Raw genomic sequence first — 18,702 nt, 5'->3', positions numbered from 1 at the left:
GGGATTGGGTAAGGCACTGAATCACCTGCAGAGTTAGACAGGACTCTAGAGGTTGTCTTCTTCCACCCAGGCACAGCTTGTGGTTGCTGACTCCTGGTCGCAAGGCTTTTACCAGTTCCCGGAACCAAATGGTGATAAACTAGGAATGGAGAGAGGGCTCGCCGCTGCCTGAGAGCTCCATACAGGTCATGGAAGATGGCTGAGAAGACATTCGCATCCACCTGGGGCTTTTTTTTTTTTCTTTTTTTTTGAGACGGAGTCTGGCTCTGTCGCCCGGGCTGGAGTGCAGTGGCCGGATCTCAGCTCACTGCAAGCTCCGCCTCCCGGGTTTATGCCATTCTCCTGCCTCAGCCTCCCGAGTAGCTGGGACTACAGGCGCCCGCCACCTCGCCCGGCTAGTTTTTTGTATTTTTTTAGTAGAGAGGGGGTTTCACCATGTTAGCCAGGATGGTCTCGATCTCCTGACCTCGTGATCTGCCCGTCTCGGCCTCCCAAAGTGCTGGGATTACAGGCTTGAGCCACCGTGTCCGGCTGCCGCCTGGGGCTTTTAAGGAATTATTTGATTCCCTGCCATCCTTGAGTTGGGTGAGGACAGGGCTGGTTTCTTGCATTCTTCTTCCAAGGCCAGGTGAGGAGCTGGACTCTGATCTCTGATCACACCAGGTCTTTTATTTGGGGCGGCTCTGCTCTACTCCCCACTGCCTCGGCTGCTGGCTGAACAGACACAGTGACAGCCACTCATTCAATGCATTGTTTATTGAGCCCTAACTAGCTTTGGGCCCAGGCTCTGGGTTAGCAGCAGGCGTGAAACAATCAGAAACAATCATGAGTGCCTGCCCACATGGGGCTTACAGTCTCGCAGGGCGAGACTGTAGACACAGAAATAAATATCTGATTATAAATTGTGATTCGAGGCACGACAGAAAAGAGCAAGGCTCCCTGAGAGAAACAGGACGGGCATAGGAAAACTTCTCTGAGACAGTGACATGAACCTGAAACTTGAAGGGTAAAGAGGAGTGGGCAAGACAAAAGGGGAAAGAAGGAATGTTCCAGGCAGAGAGAAGGAGAAGAGACCCAGGCACAGTATAGAGCCGAGGACATTTGAGGAAGAAAGGGCCGCCGGGGTCAGGGCCCTCAAGGTGACTGGGAGAGGAAGGCGCTGGAATGGATCCAGATTAAATCAGATGCTGTATGCCCTGTGGAGACATGGGGTGTTCCTCTAAATGCACTGCGTTGTAAGCAAAGGAGTGACCTGATTTAATTTGATATTTTAAGTCATTCTAGGCCAGGCGGGTGGCTCACGCCTGTAATCCCAGCACTTTGCGAGGCCAAGGCAGGCGAATCACGAGGTCAGGTGTTCGAGACCAGCCTGGCCAACATGGTGAAACCCTATCTCCACTAAAAATACAAAAATTAGCCAGACATGGTGGTGCATGCCTGTAATCCCAGCTACTTGGGAGGCTGAGGCAGGAGAATGGCGTGAGCCCAGGAGGCGGAGCTCACAGTGAGCCGAGATGGTGCCGCTGCACTCCAGCCTGGGCGACACAGTGAGACTCCGTCTCAAACAAAACAAAACAAAACAAACAAACAAAATGCCATTCTACTCTGTGAAAAATGAGCTGGAGGAGGCAAAGGGAAGAAAGGGGATATCAGTGAGGAGGTGTTGTCATAGCTCGGGCAGGAGCATGGTGGCTTGGACTCGGCAGCAGCGTGCAGGTAGAGTGCCACTATTGGAGTCTGGATGCGGGATGCGTTCTAATGTAAGGAGTGGGGGACAGCGCAGCATCAAGACTTGCACTGAAAATTTCTGCTTTGAGCAACTGGGTGGAACAGATGGAGGTGTCCTTCACCAGCTATGGGAAAGGCCAGGGAAAGGTTTAAAGGGCTGAGTGTGGTGGCTCATGTCAGTAATCCAGCACTTCAGGAGACTGCGGCAGGAGGATCACTTGAGGCCAGGAGATGGAGACCAGCCTGGGCAACGTAGCAAGACACTCTTTAGAAAAATTAAGATAGAGAAAAAGAAAGGTTTAAAGGGAAGAGACCTGGCCGGGCACGGTGGCTCAAGCCTGTAATCCCAGCACTTTGGGAGGCCGAGACGGGCAGATCACGAGGTCAGGAGATCGAGACCATCCTGGCTAACACGGTGAAACCCTGTCTCTACTAAAAAATACAAAAAACTAGCTGGGCAAGGTGGCGGGCGCCTGTAGTCCCAGCTACTCGGGAGGCTGAGGCAGGAGAATGGCGTAAACCCGGGAGGTGGAGCTTGGAGTGAGTTGAGATCCGGCCACTGCACTCCAGCCTGGGCGACAGAGTGAGACTCCGTCTCAAAAATTAAAAAATAAATTAAAAAAAAAAGGGAAGAGACTGAGGGTCCAGAATTGTACCTTGTCAGTTTCTGAGATTCCTGTGAGCTCTCCAAGTGCATAAATCAATGTGGGAATCATTAACAAATAAATGGTATGAGAAAGCAAAGGAATGGATGAGACCACCCAGGAAAAGAGTACAGAGAGAGAAGAGAAATAAAGAGGAGAGAGTTAAAGAGACCAGAAGAGGCCAGGCATGGTGGCTCAGCCTGTAATTCCAGCACTTTGGGAGGCAGAGGTGGGCAGATCACGAATTCAAGAGATCGAGATCATCCTGACCAACATGGTGAAAACCTGTCTCTACTAAAAATGCAAAAATCAGCTGGGTGTGGTGGCACATGCCTGTAATCCCAGCTACTCAGGAGGCTGAGGCAGGAGAATTGCCTGAACCCGGGAGGCGGAGGTTGCACTGAGCCGAGATCGTGCCACTGCACTCCAGCCTGGGCAACAAGAGCAAAACTCCATCTCAAAAAAATTTAAAAAATAAAAAAATAAAGAGACCAGAATAGAAGAGAGCCCAGGACTGAGTCCTGAGGAAACAGCACAGAGATCAGAGAGAGGAGGAGACTCTGAAATAGGGAAACTGGAAGAAATGGCCAGAGAGAGGAGAAAACCAAGAGGGTCAATGTCACTGTGATTGAGAGAGAATATTTCCAGAGGATGACTTTAGTCAGCCAGCCAAGTGCTTCTGACAGCGTCGCTCCACACAGAGGCCGTTGATTTGGTGGGGACATGGAGCTGATTCAAGAACGAGTGAGAGGCAGTGACAGCTGGTGTGAGAAGACAGCTTGTGGAGGGCTGGCTAGCTTCTCCTCACTTTGTAGCCACATCCGCTATGAACTTATCCCATCTCTTCTTCCAGATTTCCATGAAAGTATTTTTCTCCGTCTCCAACAGGGTGCTGTACCTGCAGGAAGAGGAGAGGCCCAGGTCAGCCTCAGGACAGGGGCTGGAGACCCGGGCAGGGAGCCTGAGGGGACATTAGAGCCTTGCAGAGCACCCTCCCCAGGCCAGCAGCAAGGACTAAACAGCCATGATGAGAAGGAACCCACAGGAACCATCAAGGCATCTGTCTCAAGCCTCCAGAGAGGCAAATACAAGCCGCAGGCTACAAGGAGGCGGGCCTGGGAGCACACGGGACACTCACCTGATAGAGTTCATGGCCAGCTGTTTGAGGGTCCTCAGGTCAGCCTTCATCCCCCCAATGCCCATGAAGGCTTCATAGAAATCGTACGACAAGCCTTTGGCACCAAACATGGCTGGATCATCAGAGCTGATTACCATGGGGTGCCCAATGGCCATCAGAGCGGCTACAGGGTGGTTCCTCAAGTCAGACACCAGTTTTAGCACCTGCCCAATAGAAGGCAAGGGAGAAAGATGAGCTCTGATCCCTGAAAGGAGTAGTCACAAGTGAGGTGAGACCTTGAGCCCCATCAGCTCCCTCTGTCTTCCCATCACTATCTCCCCAGTATGGGGATGACTTCTGGGCAGAGTCACAAGGAGACACAAGGAACACAGCCAGTCCTCATGCTCCTCCTCTGGTCCTGCTCAGAGAAGCGCTAACTGAACACAGACACAGAGGACCCCAAGAAACCGTGGGGAGCAGCATCCCATGGCCCATCCCACTTCACTGGCCTCCCCCCATGTCCCTTTGCTTTGTCTACAGTTTTGCCCAAAATCCCACCCCACTGGGAACCCTCCCTGCTATCTCATTCTTATTGGTGGCTTAGGCAAAAGGCCCCAATAACTTTACCAACAGGGGTGGGAGAGTGGAGGGATGTAGGTAACAAGAGACTTAAGGAGAGAGAAGTTATACAGGGAAAAGTTTGAGACAGCAGAGGTAGTGGTTAGGGGAGATCATATGGGATTAGCCGCATGGGTCACACGTACCTGGTTAGAGATGGGACAGACTTCTATGGGGATGTCCTTTTCCCAGGAGTAAGCCCTGGCTGCGGGGTGTTTACTCAAAGCAAATCCATGGCCGATTCTGGTAGTGTTCAGCATCAGAGCATCCAGAATGTTCTTGTCTATGGAAGTGCCCTGCCAATCTGAAGACAGGTGAATGGTCTTCCATGGGCGATGGATGGGTCTGACCCACCCGCCCCCACCGACCGTCCTCAAGTAAACAGCCCCCCATGCACAAAAATGAAGAAAAATTAACATTAACACAAATATACACACCGTTTCCTTTTAACAATGCTAAAGAGACGTATGATATGGCTTTATTAAATTAATCATCTAATTTATTAATTTATCATTCTAATGAGAAAGTTGAAACTTAATAGCTTTTATAAATTGACCAAAGAAGTTCACATAGTAAATAGCAAACCCGAGGGGTTTTTTTTGGTTTTTTTTGAGACGGAGTCTCACTTTGTCGCCCAGGCTGGAGTGCAGTGGCACGATCTCGGCTCACTGCAAGCTCTGCCTCCCGGGTTCATGCCATTCTCCTGCCTCAGCCTCCCGAGTAGCTGGGACTACGGGCACCTGCCACCATGCCCAGCTAAGTTTTTGTATTTTTAGTAGAGATGAGGTTTCACCATGTTAACCAGGATGGTCTTGATCTCCTGACCTCATGATCCGCCCACCTCGGCCTCCCAGAGTGCTGGGATTACAGGCATGAGCCACCGCACCCGATCACAAAACTGAGTTTTAAACCTCGGTCTCTCTGACCCCACAGTCCGCTTTCCTTCTTCCTCTTTTGTGGGACTTTTTTTTTTTTTTTCCAAGATGGAGTCTTGCTCTGTTGCCCAGGCTAGAGTGCAATGGTGTGATCTCGGCTCACTGCAACCTCCGCCTCTGGGATTCAAGCGGATTCTCCTGCCTCAGCCTCCTGAGTAGCTGGGATTACAGGTGCCCACCACCACACCCGGCTATTTTTTGTATTTTTAGTAAAGACAGGGTTTCACCATGTTGGCCAGGCTGGTCTCAAACTCCTGACCTCAGGTAATCCACCTGCCTGGGCCGCCCAAAGTGCTGTGATTACAGGCGTGAGCCACCGCACCCGGCTCTGGGACTCTTACGCTTATAATCTTTACAACAATGAGTCACAGGTTCTCTTATTTACAACATCAGTATAACTACCTGTATGTGCTCACTTTAATTTATATATGTAATAGTACTGTCAAGATGTTATCACTTGCCAGGTGACTGCAAACATTCTTGTGGCCTCCCTTCTCCCCTGACATCCCCATCACACCTTTCTTGCAGCTAGGGCCCTCGGTAGAGGATGAAAGGTCAGATGTGCCTTTCTCAGTCTCCCTTACAGCTAAAATAGCCTTAACGCTGGCCTGGGAGGGGAGCTGTGGGGGATTCCTCCCTGATAAAAGGAGATCCACTGGGAGGCTGTCTCCTATTTTGCTTCACTAGATGTGGTCACCCCAAAAGTGATTTACCATCTGACAGCCAAGTGGGGCAGAGTCACCCACACAGTGGGCATAGCAGAGATTGCTTCTCATATGAGATAACAAATGTCCTTATTGTAAAATCTGTGGGATGCATGTACTCTATTCTTGCAGCCATAAGCATTCTAATGGATCCACATATAAAATATGAACATCCGGCTGGGTGTGGTGGCTCACACCTGTAATCCCAGCACTTTGGGAGGCTGAGGCAGGAGGATCGCTTGAGCCCAGGAGTTTAAGGCCAGACCTGGGCAACATAGAGACACCCTGTCTCTACAAAAAAATACAAAAATTAGCCAGGCATGGTGGCATATACCTGCAGTCCCAGCTACTTGGGAGGCTGAGGTGGAAGGATAACCTGAACCCAGGAGGTGGAGGCTGTAGTGAGCTGTGATCATGCCACTGCACTCTAGCTTGGGTGACAGAGTGAGAGTCCGTGTCAAAAATATGTATATATATGAAAACTCCACTTTTCTGATAGAAATAAAACTCAAGAATTTTCATTCGTACCTAGCACATGTATTTTGGTGGATTGTCACTGGTTTTTAAAGATTTCTTCTTCTTTTTAAAAATAAGGACACTACTTTTAAGTATTAGATACCCAAGTCCTGGCAAAATCATCTCCAAGGAACATACATCTTGGAATTGTTAGGTCCTGTGCTGCAATGTTTTGTACTGCCAGAATTATTTCACACATAAGTACGATTTTCCCCAACCAGACCACACACTCTTCAAGGTTAACAACACCCTCACCCAACCCCCTCCCCCTCAAACAATTCTTCTGCTCTCCTAGAGCAGACTTTGATCTAAATTGGATCTAAATTGACTCGAAATGTCAGGAAAAAGAGATTAATGCACAAGGTCCCTTCCTCTGAGAGATGGTGTGATAAAGCAGAGCTTAAGCCTGGGCGGGAAATAAAGCTGCCCACCACTCTCTCCACCCCTCCTTGGTCTTCTGAGGGTGACAGGTGGGATGCTGCAGAGAGCCGCCCTCCTGGTTCCGGCCTCCATGGGAACAGCCTCCTCCCAAATCTTCCTTTGGATCTGAAATTGCAGCCATGATCTTGCTTAGTTAGGGTTTCCACATTTTAAGGACTGGAATACGGGAGGGGCTGAGATGACTGAGCGAGCCCAAGGATGGAGTTCTGGGGAAGAAAGATGTGGCTGGGCTAATGGCATTTCAGGAGGAACAGCAGCCAGGGCCTGCATGCGGCAGGGCAGGGTTTCCTCTCCTACGATAATGAGGGACAGAACATCCTAAAGACAGGGAGCAGACCTGGTTCTCCTCCCTCTTCCGCCAATTTCCGGCTGCGTGGCTTTAGGCAGATCAGTGAACCTCTCTCAAGCACAATTCACTTGGAGGATGGAGAGCGTCAGAAAAGGTTCCAATTCATACACATTATATACATGCGTCAAAATATCACATGAGGCCGGGTAATCCCAGCACTTTGGGAGGCCGAGGCAGGCAGATTGTTTGAGGTCGGGAGTTCAAGACCAGCCTGGTCAACATGGTGAAACCCCATCTCTACTAAAAATACAAAAATTAGCCAGGTGTGGTGGCAGGTGCCTGTACTCCCAGCTACTCCGGAGGCTGAGGCACAAGAATCACTCGAACCCGGCAGCCAGAGGTTGCAGTAAGCCAAGATCGCACCACTACACACCAGCCTGGGCGATACAGCGAGACTCAGTCTCAAAAGAATTTTTTTCCATGGCTCATGCCTGTAATCCCAGCACTTTGGGAGGCCGAGGTGGGTGGATCACTTGAGGTCAGGAGTTCAAGACCAGCCTGACCAACATGTTGAAACCCCATCTCTACCCATCTCTACTAACAATAAAAAAGTTAGCCAGGCATGGTGGTGCCTAAAACACATTTTTATAGCCAAAGTAGGATGATGTGAGTTTGCAGGATTATGCCTGCACCATGAAAAATCTAAAAAAAAAAAAAAAAAAAAAAAAGAGAAGAAGGATTCAAATTCAGACTCCACCGCATACCAGCTCTTTAACCCTGGACCACTAACACTGTGTTTGGAGCCTTGCGCTCTTCATCTATCATATGGAGATTAAAACATGAGCAGGACTGGGGAAACAATTAGAAATAAATTAGAAAAAGCCGGGTGTGGTGGCTCACACTTGTAAACTCCAGCACTTTGGGAGGCCGAGGCGTGCAGACCACTAAGTTAGGAGATCGAGGCCATCCTGGCTAACACGGTGAAACCCCACCTCTACTGAAAATACAAAAAATTAGCCAGGCATGGTGGTGGGCGCCTGTAGTCCCAGCTACTCCGGAGGCTGAGGCATGAGAATCTTTTATTTTTTATTTTTTATTTGAGACGGAGTCTTGCTCTGTTGCCCAGGCTGGAGTGCAGTGGCGAGATCTTGGCTCACTGCCAGCTCCGCCTCCCGGGTTCAGGCCATTCTCCTGCCTCAGCCTCCCGAGTAGCTGGGACTACAGGCGCCCGGACCATGCCTGACTAATTTTTTTGTATTGTTAGTAGAGATGGGGTTTCACCATGTTAGCCTGGATGGTCTAGATCTCCTGACCTCGTGATCCGCCTGCCTCAGCCTCCCAAACTGCTGGGATTACAGGCGTGAGCCACCGCGCCCAGCCAGAGAATCCCTTGAACCTGGGAGGCAGAGGTTGCAGTGAGCTGAGATGGTGCCACTGCACTCCAGCCTGGACGACAGAGCGAGACTCCATCAAAAAAAGGAAGGAAGGAAGGAAGGAAGGAAGGAAGGAAGGAAGGAAGGAAGGAAGGAGGGAGGGAGGGAGGGAGGGAGGGAGGGAGGGAGGGAGGGAGGGAGGGAGGGAGGGAAGGAAGGAAGGAAGGAAGGAAGGAAGGAAGGAAGGAAGGAAGGAAGGAAGGAAGGAAGGAAGGAAGGATACATGTAAAGTGGCTGATTCTATTATCCTGTTATTCCTTCTCCATGGGGCTGTTGTCAGTATTAAATGAGATAGAGCACAGAAAAGGGCTCTGGAAACGCCTATAGGCTCTAACCCTGAGGCATGGGCACTGCTGTCCTGTCTCCTGGCAGCAGGCTGGAGTCCTGCCCAGGGGCACTCCCACTGACCACCTCCACTGCCCCTGCGATCGCATCCCGCAGGCTCACCTGTCTCGCCGGCGTGGAAGAAGTAAGGCAGCTTACCGCCATCCCTGGCGGGGATCATCAGAGCTTCCTTGTAGTAGTGCAAGGAGTGGCCAGTGTCCTCATGCCCCACCTGCAGGACAGAGAAGGACAGGGAGGAGTCTGCAGGGCGCGTGCCTCACTTGCTGATGGCGCGCCCTGCAGCCTGTGCACACCCTTCCTTGTACCCTGCCGCCACTGCCGAGACCTTTGTCTCGCGGCCTTTTAAGTATGACCAGGAGCAGGCTGGGCGCGGTGGCTCACGCCTGTAATCCCAGCACTTTCGGAAGCCGAGGCAGGCGGATCACGAGGTCAGGAGATCGAGACCATCCTGGCTAACACGGTGAAACCCCATCTCTACTAAAAATACAAAAAATTAGCCGGGCGTGGTGGCGGGCGCCTGTAGTCCCAGCTACTCGGGAGGCTGAGGCAGGAGAATGGCGTGAACCCGGGAGGCGGAGTTTGCAGTGAGCCCAGATCCAGCCACTTCTCTCCAGCCTGGGCGACAGAGCGAGACTCCGTCTCAGGAAAAAAAAAAAAAAAAAGACCAGGAGCAGAGTTGAGAAAGAAAAGAGAGCTCATTTGTTCCCTGAAATAGTTCCCCTCATTTTCAGAGGCTGTGTCTTATATCCCCCAAGCCCCTTCCACCCTGGCTCCTCACAGCACCTCCCAGGTCCAGGTGCTTCAGCCCTGAGCTCCTGAGGTGGGCGGGGAAGAAGGACTACCGGTGTACCACCATGCTTGGCTTATTTCCTTTTAATATTTTGTAGAGGTCGGGCGCAGTGGCTCACATCTGTAATCCCAGCACTTTGGGAGGCCAAGGTGAGTGGATCACCTGAGGTCAGGAGTTTAAGACCAGCCGGGCCAGCATGGTGAAACGCTATCTCTACTAAAAATACAAAAAATTAGCCGGGCATGGTGGCAGGTGCCTGTAGTCCCAGCTACTCGGGAGGCTTAGGTAGGAGAATCGCTTGAACTGGGAGGTGGAGGTTGCAGTGAGCTGAGATCACACCAATGCACTACAGCCTGGGTAACAAGAGCAAGAAAAAAAAAAATATATATATATATATATATATATATTTATATATATATAAATAAAAAATATATATATATATTTATATATATATAAATAAAAAATATATATATATATTTGTAGAGACAGGGTCTCACTGATTTGCTCAGGCTGGTCTAGAACTCCTGGGCTCAGGCAACCCTCCCACCTTGGCCCCACAAGGTGCAAGGGTTACAGGCCTGAGCCACTGCCCTGGCCTAATCTAGATTCTTTTTTTTTTTTTTTTAGATGGAGTCTCGCTCTGTCACCCAGGCTGGAGTGCAGTGGCGCAATCTTGGCTCACTGCAGCCTCTGTCTGCTGAGTTCAAGCAATTCTGTCTCAGCCTCCCAAGTAGCTGGGATTACAAGTACGGGCCACCATGCCTGGCTAATTTTTGTATTTTTAGTAAAGGTGGGGTTTCTCCATGTTGGCCAGGCTGGTCTTGAACTCCAAACCTCTGGTGATCCACCTGTCTCGCCCTCCCAAACTGCTGGGATTACAGGCATGAGCCACGGCCCCTGGCCTAGATTCTTAATGAGATTGCTGAGCTGTCACCTAAGAAATGTCCTGGTTGTGCTTTGATTTGGTGGGGGGTGTGGGACAATGACAACACCTATGAATGCGCAGCTTCAAAAACCGGTGTGGCCAGGCATGATGGCTCACGCCTGGAATCCCAGCACTTTGGGAGGCTGAGGCGGGTGGATCATGAGGTCAGGAGTTGGAGACCAGCCTGACCAACACGGTGAAACCCCATCTATACTAAAAATACAAAAATCAGCTGGGCGTGGTGGTGGGCACCTGTAATCCCAGCTACTCAGGAGGCTGAGGCAGGAGAATTGCTTGAACCCAGGAGGTGGAGGTTGCAGTGAGCCAAGATTGCACCACTGCACTCCAGCCTGGGTGACAGAGTGAGACTCTGTCTCAAAAAAAAAACAAGCGGGGAAGAAAATGGGATAGAGGAGAGGGAGGGACAAATATCACTACCTTGAGGATTTGCAAAGGGCTGGCTCCGTCCTGGACTCTTTTTCCAGACATTACCCCCCAACCCCCATCCCGCATGCTACAGGGGTTGGTGAGGGTTTTAAGAGCCACATCTAGGTGAGCAGTGTGGGACAGAAAAAAGGGCACAAGCAGGGCCATGGGGAATGAGCCCATAACTGTGGTCCAAATGCCCTGAATGCCATCCTTATTCTGGAACTTTCCTTGTTAGCCAACTGGCTGTCTGCTCTCCCTTCTCCAGTGATGACCGTCCCCTTCAGGCCTCTGAGAGGGTCAGCGCTGAGCAGCCCTGCTGGGTCAGCAGCCTGAGCCTGGCCCTGGGATTTCAGGGGTACCACAGGCACACTGCGCTCCCTTCACAGGGAAATGCTGCTCTGCCCACACAGGCATCCTTGCGTGCCCCCTTAACAGGCAGCCCTTCTGTTCACAGCATGGGTTACCAGATCAAACCCTGCCACCACCGTGGGGAACTTGGTTCGGAGCCCCATGGCCGTTCGGATGGATTCTGCGATGACAGTCACGTCTTTGGATCTGTGAGAGACAGAGAAGCCGAGAGACAGTGCCCAAAACCAACAGAGCACAAACCCCAGAGCACTCCCTCCGTGCAGGGCTGGGCCGGCCCCGAGTGTGCAGGAGCCGTTTCCCAAACCTGAGGCACCCCTGCCCTCCTAACCCCACCCGGACCAAGCCATTGTGACCCTTGAGAGATATTTAGCCCAAATCCATTCTTATTCAGAGATCCTTTCTGGCTCTGGGGGCACCTGTAGTCTCTGAAAAATAGGTGGGGTCAGAGGACCCACAGGAACAGTTTCATTTGTCTGCATTTAGAGGAGGCCAAGTGGCCTCGTTCCCGACTCTCCCCGCATCTCTGTCGGGGACTCAGACATGGATGCAGTTCAGGGGCAGCTGTCTGTCCACTGGACGCCTGCAAAGGGCCACAGGCCACCCAAGTCCCTGATGGGTCGGCTGGACCCAGTAACCATCTGGCCTCTTGCTGATTAAGTCAGCAAGACTCTGGGCACTGCAGAACCCTACAGGGGCAAGGCAGGCAGCATGACAACAAAAGCCCCAGAACACAGGCTCTGGCGCAAGCCCACAACGGGCTCAAGGTCTTTGCCCTGCCACTAGCTGGCTGTCCCGCTCCAATCCTCCACTCTGTGGGGACAAAGCCTTCCTGGCCCGCCCCTCCATGGCCTCTCCCCAGAGTCTAGGTGAACCTGGGGACATTGATACACTCAGCTCAGCCCTCACACCCTCCTGCCACTGGCCCTGGGAAGGGACACCTGGCACCAGGGAGCCTCTGAGCAGAACGTGGGCCCATCCTGCAAGCTCCCTCCTAGGGGGACGGGCACAATCCCTCCTAGGGGGACCGGCGCAAAGCCAGAGCTCAGCTCCTCCAGGCCCCAGGCCCCATGGAAGGGGGGGGCACTCAGGAAGACTGGGCACAGGAGGAGGCTCCTGGGGAGTCAATGCCCTCCAGAGCCCAGGCTCGTGGTGGGCTAGGCAGATGGAGCCGCTGCCGGATCCCTCCGGTGCCCACCCCATGCCTGACTCCGAGTGATCCCACTGGCTGCTGCCCTTGCGGCTGAGACCATGGACAGGTCCCAGGCTTAGACTGGCTGCTCTTGAAATTGAGGGGGGGGTCTTGTCTGGTAAAGTCGGAAGGACAATTAAGCTGCAAAGCTTTCTGTGCTTCCCTGGGAAAAAGAGTGGGTCTTTCACCCACGTGCCAGGCCACGCACACGGCACTACTGGAGGTCCCCACATGCAGACCTGAGCCAGTGCCCTCAGGGCATCTCCCTGATCAAGGATTCACATGCAACCACACACAGAACCCAGAGGCGAATTGAAACCAAAAAATGGGCCGATTATCCAAACATTCATGCGAAACCATTATGCTCATAACTGAGTCACCAGGCCAATGTGGGGTCACAGCCGAGAATCATCTGGGAAATTCACACATTCTTCATTTCAGTTTGGGGGTGAAGACCCAAACTAGAAGTGGCTTCAGGGAGCAATTCATTGCTGGGTCACCGCACTTCCCTACTACTGTGCTCACACACAGAGGCACAGCGCAGCTCCTTGGCACCAGCGCTGGGCCTCTCCTGGCCTCCCAGCCCCGCTTCTCACCCCTCCCCTCCCAGTCCAGCAGCTCTGCCTGCATCCCAGTCTCCCAACCCGAGCTCTTCAGCAATATTCTCTCTTACCTGTCATCTGAATAAATGATTTTGATTCCAATAAACTCAGGGTGAGTTTCCACAAACTTCTGAGCTACTTCCTGGTAAGTCTTCACTGACCACTCTTCGTCGTGGTGCTCTCCACTGAGCTCATACACCTGGGAAGAAAGCACAACCAGGAGCCGTCAGGTGAGCAGAGAGAGACACCCTTCCCAGCCACCTCCTTCCTAGCCACCCCTGCCCAGCCACCCCCTTCCCAGCCACCCCTGCCCAGCCACCTCCTTCCTAACTACCCGCTGTCAGCTACCTCCTTCCCAACCAACTCCTTCCCAGCCGTCAGCAAGCTCTGGGAAAAGTAGATGGGGTCAGGGGACTCACAAAACAGTTTTATTTGTGTTTGGATGAGACCAAGTGGCCTTGTTCCCAAAAGTCCAGCCAGGCTGGACTTGTGCTTCCCTTGTTCAGGTCCTCCACGGCCTCGGACATTATCTCTGCTGCTGCATGGGGAATTCCTAGCTGGCTCTGGGATAACCCTGATGCCCGCCTGTCTCCTTCATTGCTGGGTCACTGCACTTGAAACGGCGCCTAGCACCTGCGAGGGTAGGTGGCCATTAAGCATTTGCATAATGGTTGAAGAACAGGTCACGGAGGGACAGGATGAAAGCCAGAAAGAGTGATCTGAGAATGACGTCATTCCCCACTACCTGCTCACCTCCGCACTGCTTCCCTAACTCCAGGTGCAGCAGCTGCAAGGCGGCCAGTGCCACCAGGGACAGCAAGGGGACACAGTGAGAGCAGAGTGGGGACAGCTGGGAGTGGGCAGGTGACAAGGAAGCTAAGGGAAGGGAGGTGTGTAATGGGGAAAGGACATCAACGATATCCCTCGAGGCCCGGTGTGGTGGCTCACACCTGTAATCCTAGCACTTTGAGAGGCCGAGGCAGGCGGATCACTTGAGGTCAGGAGTTCAAGACCAGCCTGGCCAACATGGTGAAACCCCCATCTCCACTAAAAATACAAGATTAGCTGGGCATGGTGACATGTGCCTGTTAATCCCAGCTACTGGGGAGGCTGAGGCAGGAGAATCGCTTGAACCCGGGAGGCAGAGGTTGCAGTGAGCCAAGATCACGCCACTATACTCCAGCCTGGGTGACAAAGCAAGACTCTGTCTCAAAAAAAAAAAAAAAAAAAAAGGGCCCTCTCTCTTCCTTGGCGCTGCCTATAGAGGTGGCAGCCATCTCCTCCTCAGCATCATGGCCGCCCCCAGACCCCTTGTGAAGCCTGATGGTCAAAAAGACAACCAAAAAGTTCATCTGGCACCAGTCTGACTGATACGTCAAAAATTAAGCGTAACTGGCGGAAACCCACAGGTACTGACAACGGGGTTCGTAGAAGGTTCAAGGGCCACATCTTGACAACCAACATTGGTTATGGGAGCAACAAAAAAACAAAGCACATGCTGCCTGGTGGCTTCCGGAAGTTGCTGGTCCACAACATCAAGGAGCTGGAAGTGCTGCTGATGTGCAACAAATCTCCCTGTGCCGACATTGCCCACGTTTCCTCCAAGAACCGCAAAGCCATCACGGGAAGAGCTACCCAGCTGGCCATCAGAGTCACCAACCCCAACGCCAGGCTGCGCAGCAAAGGAAATGAGTAGACAGCTCATGTGCACGTTTTGTGTTTAAATAAAACTGTAAAAACTGAAGGGGAAAAAAAAAAAGGGGCCGGGCACGGTGGCTCACACCTGTAATCCCAGCACTTTGGGAGGCTGAGGCAGGTGGATCACGAGGTCAGGAGTTCGAGACCAACCTGGCCAATATGGTGAAACCCCGTCTCTACTAAAAATACAAAAATTAGCCGGGTGTGATGGTGCATGCCTGTAGTCCCAGCTACTCGGAGGCTGAGGCAGGAGAATGGCATAAACCCGGGAGGCAGAGGTTGCAGTGAGTCGAGATCACGCCATTGCATTCCAGCCTGGGCGACACAGCAAGACTCCACCTCAAAAAAAGAAAAAAGAAAAAAAAGATGTGGGAATTTCTGCAGAGACTGTGGGGTGAAGGAGATAGAGAGCAATAATATGGAGGTGTTGATTACTTCCATGGCCATCAATGAAGCCCTTATGATGTAAAAGGAACAGGGCTAGGCACTGGAAGGGATGAAAAGTGCTAATAGACAAGATAGCTGCCCTCACGAGGGACAACATAGTCAGAGAGATAGATTTGACCCACTGAAAAGAACTCACGCCTGTAATCCCAGCACTTGGGAGGCCGAGGCAGGAGGATCACTTGAGTCCAGGAGGTCAAGACCAGCCTGGGTAATGAGTGAGTTCCTGTCTGTAAAAAGGAATGAAAAAAATAATAGAATATGTGCTAAAGAGAAGCACATGGACTCCCAGAAGAAGAAGAAGTTTGTTGTGACTGGATGGGTCAGAGAAGGTTGCTAGTCCTGACCAAGGGAACGGTGGCTCCACACAGAGCCAAGAGCTGCCTGGGGGGTGGGGGGTTCAAGGAGCCGAGGTTGAGACCTGCAGTGGGAGCCAGGAGCTGTCCCCTCACTAAGGAATAAACACCCTTCCTCCTCCTGGGACTTGGCTCCTGCCTCTGTGGCATCTCAGGAACTGGGTCCTTGGGAGTCCACCTCCTCTGCTCATTCCCACCAGCCCCTTGCTTCACTCCTGTCTCCCAGCCTAGGGGCCTCCCACACCCCTCCAGGCTGCGGCCACTATGTGTCCTTTGCCTCTGGGCAGTCCCTCAGGTCCCCGCTTTCCCCCAGGCCCACAGAGCAGCACTACTGCTCTCTGATCGCCAGGGTGCCGCCCTGCTGCCTGGGCAGGGGCAGTGGGAGAGCAGGCAGCAAGGCGCTCTGCTGGTCTTTGCTCTTCTGTTTCCTCTGCTGCCCCCATGAAGCGCAGCACATCACACAGCCCCCCATACCCTCCACCTGGCCAGGCCACACATTCTGCTCAGGCAGTTTCCCTGACTGCCTGACCCAGCACAGACACTAAAGTTCAGGGCTACTGAACTTTAAGGCTGCCAGAGCGTGCCAGAGGGGAGAACCTTAGGTACTGTTCATTCAGGATCTGGTATTGTCCATCATTATTATTATTATTATTATTATTATTATTTACTGAAGGGGGTCAGAATACATCACCCCAAATAGGCCACTTTAGCAGAAGAAATATTTTTAGCTGAAGGCAATTAAGAAGCAGTAAATGGGTCGGGCGCAGTGGCTCAAGCCTGTAATCCCAGCACTTTGGGAGGCCGAGGCGGGCGGATCACGAGGTCGGGAGATCGAGACCATCCTGGCTAACACGGTGAAACCCCGTCTCTACTAAATAATACAAAAAACTAGCCGGGCGAGGTGGCGGGCACCTGTAGTCCCAGCTACTTGGGAGGCTGAGGCAGGAGAATGGCGTAAACCCGGGAGGCGGAGCTTGCAGTGAGCTGAGATCCGGCCACTGCACTCCAGCCTGGGCGACAGAGCGAGACTCCGTCTCAAAAAAAAAAAAATAAATAAATAGAAGCAGTAAATGAAGAAAGAGCTCTTTGCCCACCTCATCCGCCTAAATTTCCCTTTGTGAAGGTGTCGCCCTCCCCTCTCCCGTACCAGAACAATCACCCTTACCACTGGAAACAGAAAGTTGCTACCAAGATGGGTCTGCACAAACCAGCCTTATAAAATTGACCTTATCTTCCATTAGTTTTCTCCATATGTTTACCTGCCCGCAAAGTACTGTCCCTAGAAGCCCAAACCCCTTTTCCTTCATCTTGTCACTTCTTCACAATTTACTACCAGTTGTTAAAATGGAATATAAGCCCCCAGTCTAACTTCTTTGGTGCTTCACATCTTTTTAAGGAAGGCCTCCATCTATCTGTGCACATAGCAAATTTTTAGGCTGGACGCAGTGGCTCACGCCTGTAATCCCAGCACTTTGGGAGGCAGAGGCGGATCACCTCAGGCAAATCACCTGAGGACAGGAGTTGGAGACTATCCTGGCCAACATGGTGAAACCCCATCTCTATTAAAAATACAAAAAAAAAAATTTTTTTTAACTTTTTTTTTGCAACCGTCTTGCTGTATTGTCCCGGCTGGAGTGCAGTGGCACCAATGTTGGCTTACTGTCCGTTTCACTCTTATTCTGTCATGGATATACAGTAGAATTTTCCTGAAGTTGCATCATGTGTGATATCATTGTGACCGGTAATGCCAATAATGGATTATGTGCTTGTATTTAGAATTTTTTTTTTTTTTTTTTTTTTTTGAGACAGAGTCTTGCTCTGTCGCCCAGGCTGGAGTGCAGCGGAGCGATCTTGGCTCACTGTGACCTCCGCCTCCTGGATTCAAGTAAGTCTCCTGCCTCAGACTCCTGAGTAGCTGGGATTACAGGCACATGCCACCACACTTGGCTATTTTTTGGTATTTTTGATAGAGACGGGGTTTCACCATGTTGGTCAGGCTGGTCTTGAACTCCTGACCTCATGATCTGCTTGCCTTGGCCTCCCAAAGTGCTGGGATGACAGATGTGAGCCACTGCGCCCGGCTAGAAAATTTCTTAATTTTGGCCGGGCACGGTGGCTTACACCTGTCATCCCAGTATGTTGGGGGGCCAAGGCAAGTGGATCACTTGAGGTCAAGAATTCAAGACCAGCCTGGCCAACATGGTGAAACCCCCCTCTACTAAAAATACAAAAACTTGCTGTAATCCCAGCTACTTGGGAGGCTGATGCAGGAGAATCACTTGAACCCAGGAGGTGGAGGTTGCAGGGAGCCAAGATCTCGTGCCATTGTACTCCAGCCTGGGCGACAAAAGCAAAACTCCATCTCAAAAAAAAAAAAAAATTTCTTAATTTTAACAGCGAATACAGGATAGATCAATAGACATAATCCACATAAATAAAAGGTGCTCGAAATTATCAAAACTTTTTTAAAATATAAAGAGGTTCTGGGACCAGAAAGTTGGAGAACCATTGTATAAACCCAACCCAGCATTGTTACCTGCAGTTGTCTTGGACTCCTCTGGCTGGTTCACAGCAGGGAAGAACAGGGTTCTGTCCTGGCCTTGACCACCCTGTCATTACTGAGCCTCCTGCCCACACCCCACCTAGACTGGAGGCCCCTCCAGGGTAGAATCCTTACAGTTCCACTCTCCTCACCTCCTCTCCTACGGCACCAGAGCAGGAGCTCCATAAATAAATATGAATTCAAGGAGAGTGCTGTCCACAAGGAGTTTTAAAAGTACTAAGGACCAGGCAGCAAGGGCAAATAGATGTTGGAGGAGTGGTGGGTGGAGCCATGCTACCAGAATAGAAGGGAGACAAAAGAAATAAACTTTTAAAAAAAATTTTTTTTTTTTTTTTTTTGAGACAGATTCTCGCTCTGTTGCCCAGGCTGGAGTACGGTGGCCGGATCTCAGCTCACTGCAAGCTCTGACTCCTGGGTTTACGCCATTCTCCTGCCTCAGCCTCCGGAGTAGCTGGGACTACAGGTGCCCGCCACCTCGCCCGGCTAGCTTTTTGTATTTTTTAGTAGAGACGGGGTTTCACCATATTAGCCAGGATGGTCTCCATTTCCTGACCTCGTGATCCACCC

The 18,702-nt window shown here is 51.5% G+C and overlaps 1 protein-coding gene and 1 pseudogene across 5 annotated transcripts in view; one reads left to right on the top strand and one right to left on the bottom strand.

Moving 5' to 3' along the window:
* Positions 1 to 738: 738 nt before the first annotated feature.
* The window catches only part of ADA2 (adenosine deaminase 2), a 49,408-nt gene continuing 31,444 nt past the window's right edge, over positions 739 to 18,702 (bottom strand). For all 5 annotated transcript variants that reach the window (XM_074004565.1, XM_074004566.1, XM_005568054.5 and 2 more), the window contains 6 exons: positions 13,146 to 13,273; positions 11,379 to 11,469; positions 8,873 to 8,981; positions 4,254 to 4,411; positions 3,511 to 3,713; positions 739 to 3,270 (listed from right to left, as the gene is read on the bottom strand). In XM_074004565.1, coding sequence (XP_073860666.1) covers positions 3,177 to 3,270; positions 3,511 to 3,713; positions 4,254 to 4,411; positions 8,873 to 8,981; positions 11,379 to 11,469; positions 13,146 to 13,273 — 783 coding nt within the window. In that variant the 3' untranslated portion in view covers positions 739 to 3,176. The remainder of the gene's footprint in view (positions 3,271 to 3,510; positions 3,714 to 4,253; positions 4,412 to 8,872; positions 8,982 to 11,378; positions 11,470 to 13,145; positions 13,274 to 18,702) is intronic.
* On the top strand, positions 14,367 to 14,776 carry LOC135965489 (large ribosomal subunit protein eL32-like; annotated as a pseudogene).

The sequence above is a fragment of the Macaca fascicularis genome, chromosome 10 (assembly GCF_037993035.2).
Source record: "Macaca fascicularis isolate 582-1 chromosome 10, T2T-MFA8v1.1".
In the NCBI taxonomy this organism is placed as follows: Eukaryota; Metazoa; Chordata; class Mammalia; order Primates; family Cercopithecidae; genus Macaca; species Macaca fascicularis.
Note: the sequence above shows the minus strand (reverse complement) of the source record. Positions and strands in the feature narration are given on the sequence as shown.